Here is a 3,613-nt window from a genome sequence, read left to right as displayed (position 1 = left end):
ATAATTTTTTTATACCTTGGGACATTACATTTACCATTATTGAAGTTTGTTTCCATCTAAAAAATAAGTTCATTCGTTAATCTAAATTAATATAAAAATTTTGATAAATTTTAACTAATAGAGGAATTTATTTGGTAAACGGAAACAATCTTCAAGATGATAAGATTTGTAAAAGAAACAAAATGCAAATAAAAGCTAAATTGAAAAATATTTGGAGAACAATCACGTCAAAAATAAACTTAATTGATTGAAGATTATTTTATTGCTATATAAAAAGATTTTTACTATTTAGTTTATTTATTGTTTGTCACTGATAATTATTTTTTTCACAAAAAATCATAAATTTTATTTCATATTAATTTTTTAAAAGATACTAACAAAATGTGTTTAATTTAATAATGCTCCTGCTAAACAATAAAATATTTTATTCATACACTAACTAATAAAACTTGCATCAGTCCAAAAAAAATCATCTTATCAATTAATCAAATAATAATACGTGAATGAAATAATATAATTAGATAAGATAGGAAATAAAATATATAAATTTTAAAATAATTAATATGTGAAGTGTAATTTTAATTATTATTAAATTATTCAAATTATTTGAAACTCCAGTATCAACTTTAAATATAAAATTTTAAAAATAAATTTAAAACGGTAATTTATTTACAACAAAGTGCTTTTTTTTTTATTGCCGTTTCAAAAATAGAAATTGGTATTTCAAATATTTCAGAAGTTGTTTTTTTAAGGCAGAAAAGCTGAAAATAGTACTTCTGATTAGTATTTAAGAAAGTAATATTAAAAGTGTCAAAAATAAACTTAATTATATTGTAAGATGGATAATTATTCTGGGAGTGCTCTCTACTGAACTGGAGTACAAATTGAAATAAATATTTTCTTTAGAGTCCTTTTAAATATAATCTAAACTCCCAATGTATTATAATGAAGTATTTAATAACGAGATACAAAAAATTAATTCAAATATTTAAGATCTACTATATTTGTATATCTAGTTTATTACATAATTTTTATATTGTAAAAGTATGAATAATTTAAAATATATTTTTTTTAATTCCTTCGTATTGCCTATATATTAATAAATAATTACCTGTCAATTGTGCGCGGTGACTGATATTCAATAGTCGAAAGTCTCTAAATCAAAATGGAATGTAAAAAGGTTAAGAAAATGGGTACATGAAGCATATTGACTTGACTTAATTATTGGTCCCAAGCTCAGTCAAGGCAAAAGAGACTCTCATTATTATGTTTATTTTTTTTTTTAATTTAGATATATAACTTTATATGAGGATAAAATTATTTTTTGATCCGTTAAAAAATATTATTTTTATTTTTGGTGTCATAATTATTGCGAGTGTCGCTTTTGATACCATAAAATACAAAAACACGCCTTTTCATCCTAAGTTAACTGCAGAGGCCATGTATCCGCACATAGCCGTTAACGGCTGTAACTCCTATTGGCTCACATGAGACTGATTTTAACTTCAAAAATATTGTTTAAGGGTACAAAAAAAAATTTATCTCGATTTAAATTTATTAAAATATTTTTAGACAATTAATAAGAAAAATTCAATTTAAAACAAAATTAATAGTTGCTACAGTTTATCTCGAATCTAAATAATTATAAAATTGTGCTCAAACATTGATATATTATAAAATTTAATTTCAAAAATAGTAAGTAGAGCCTAAAAATTATTTGAAATAAAAATAATTATAATTTTACAACTATTTATTATGTATATTAAAATAAAATTTTCCTATCATTTTTATTTTTTTAAAAAATAAAAAAAAATCTTATAGTTTGGGACCAAATTTGGATAACTAAATAACTAAAAAACTTCATATAGTAAAAAATAACAAGTGAGGCCAAAATATTAATCATAACTAAATTAAAATCATGATATTTTTTAACTATAGCTAAAAATCATGACAAAATATTAATTAATCGTGATAAAAATTTAAATTTTCACATTGAATTTGTTTGGCCATGATTATTATTTCTGCATTTGATTATCAAATTTAATTATGATATTTTCACTATTTGGTTATTTCTACTATTTTTATTTCTCTACATTTATAAGACAGTCACTGTTAATTAATAATTTGTGTTAAAAGAACAAACTCACCATAGAAAGACTTTGAAAGTCGTCGGCGTGTAAGAAACATGGAAGTCAATTTAAAGCCACCTGCCACTCACTCATATTCCTGCAGCCATCCTTCACTATGGGAATTTCTTTGTATTCTCAGTGTTTCTTCTGCTTCATCTGCATACTTTCAATATTTTGCATAACTAATTGTTTTATTCAAAATGCTTACAGCCAATGCCTGGAGGATCAGAGAAGTTTGTTGTTTGAATTGAAAAACGATCTTATATTCAACAGCACTCGATCACTAAACCTGGTGCTCTGGAATCAGACTCAAGATTGTTGCAACTGGGACGGTGTGGAATGTGATGGTGTGGGGCATGTGATCAGTTTGCAGCTCGATTGGGAGGGAATTTCGGGTGGAATTCATAACATGTCAAGTCTTTTCAGCCTTCGGTACCTGGAGAAGCTAAACTTGGCTGGGAATGACTTTGGAAGTCAGATTCCAGGTGGGATTCTCAACCTCAAACATTTGATGCATTTGAATTTATCAGATGCTGGTTTTCGTGGACAGGTTCCAATTGAAGTTTCACTAATGAGGAGATTGGTCACTCTTGATCTCTCATATAGACTCGGTTATAACAGTCTAGAAATTGAAGATCTGAATTGGAAGATGCTTCTTCAGAATCTAACCGGGCTAAGAGAGCTTTATCTCGATGGCATTCATATGTCGTCAGCAGTTCTTAGTCAGCAGTTCTTCATTTCTTTGCTAACTTTTCACATCTGACTACCTTGTCTCTCAGTGGATGTGATTTAAGAGGCTCATTCCCTAATATGATCATCCAAATACCTACCCTGGAGAATCTTGATTTATCCTACAATGTGTTCCTCACTGGCTCCATACCACAATTTCATCAAAATGCATCTCTTAGGACTATGTTGCTTTGATATACTAACTTCTCAGGCCCATTACCAAATTCTATTGGTAATCTTAGCATGTTATCTGAGATAGATATGAACTTCTGCAGCTTCACTGGACCTATTCCATCCATGATTTCTACCCTAACTGGGCTAATTCATGTGGACTTATCCTGGAATTTTTTCACTGGTTCAATCCCACCATTTTACATGTCCAAGAACCTTCAATCTGTAGACCTTAGTATTAGTTCACTTAGTGGGAGCATCCCCAAGTCTCTCTTTAGTCTTCCTTCACTACAAATACTTCGACTTTCCTACAACCAGTTAAGTGGTCGAGTTTATGAATTTTAAATTTTACATTTTCCTAACATACTTGTGCTAGATTTAAGCAGTAATAAACTGGAAGGGCAAATTCCCAATTCATTCTTCACACTAGAAAGGCTTGAAATTCTTGACCTTTCTGGCAACTTCTTCAATGGCACAGTTCAACTAGGAAAGTTGCAAAGGCTACACAGTCTTATAGACCTTGACCTTTCTTACAACAATTTATCTTTCGACATATGCATCACTAATACAAATTTATCAATGTT

The 3,613-nt window shown here is 28.4% G+C and overlaps 1 protein-coding gene across 1 annotated transcript; it reads left to right on the top strand.

Annotated features, from left to right (window-relative positions):
- Positions 1–2,244: 2,244 nt before the first annotated feature.
- On the top strand, positions 2,245–2,892 carry LOC105178812 (receptor like protein 30-like). Its single transcript, XM_020699447.1, has 2 exons — positions 2,245–2,258; positions 2,340–2,892. Exons 1-2 carry the CDS (start codon positions 2,245–2,247, stop codon positions 2,890–2,892), a joined length of 567 nt encoding a protein of 188 aa, XP_020555106.1.
- The last annotated feature ends 721 nt before the right edge of the window (positions 2,893–3,613 follow it).

This window comes from Sesamum indicum, unplaced genomic scaffold (assembly GCF_000512975.1).
Source record: "Sesamum indicum cultivar Zhongzhi No. 13 unplaced genomic scaffold, S_indicum_v1.0 scaffold00106, whole genome shotgun sequence".
Lineage (NCBI taxonomy): Eukaryota > Viridiplantae > Streptophyta > Magnoliopsida > Lamiales > Pedaliaceae > Sesamum > Sesamum indicum.
Note: the sequence above shows the minus strand (reverse complement) of the source record. Positions and strands in the feature narration are given on the sequence as shown.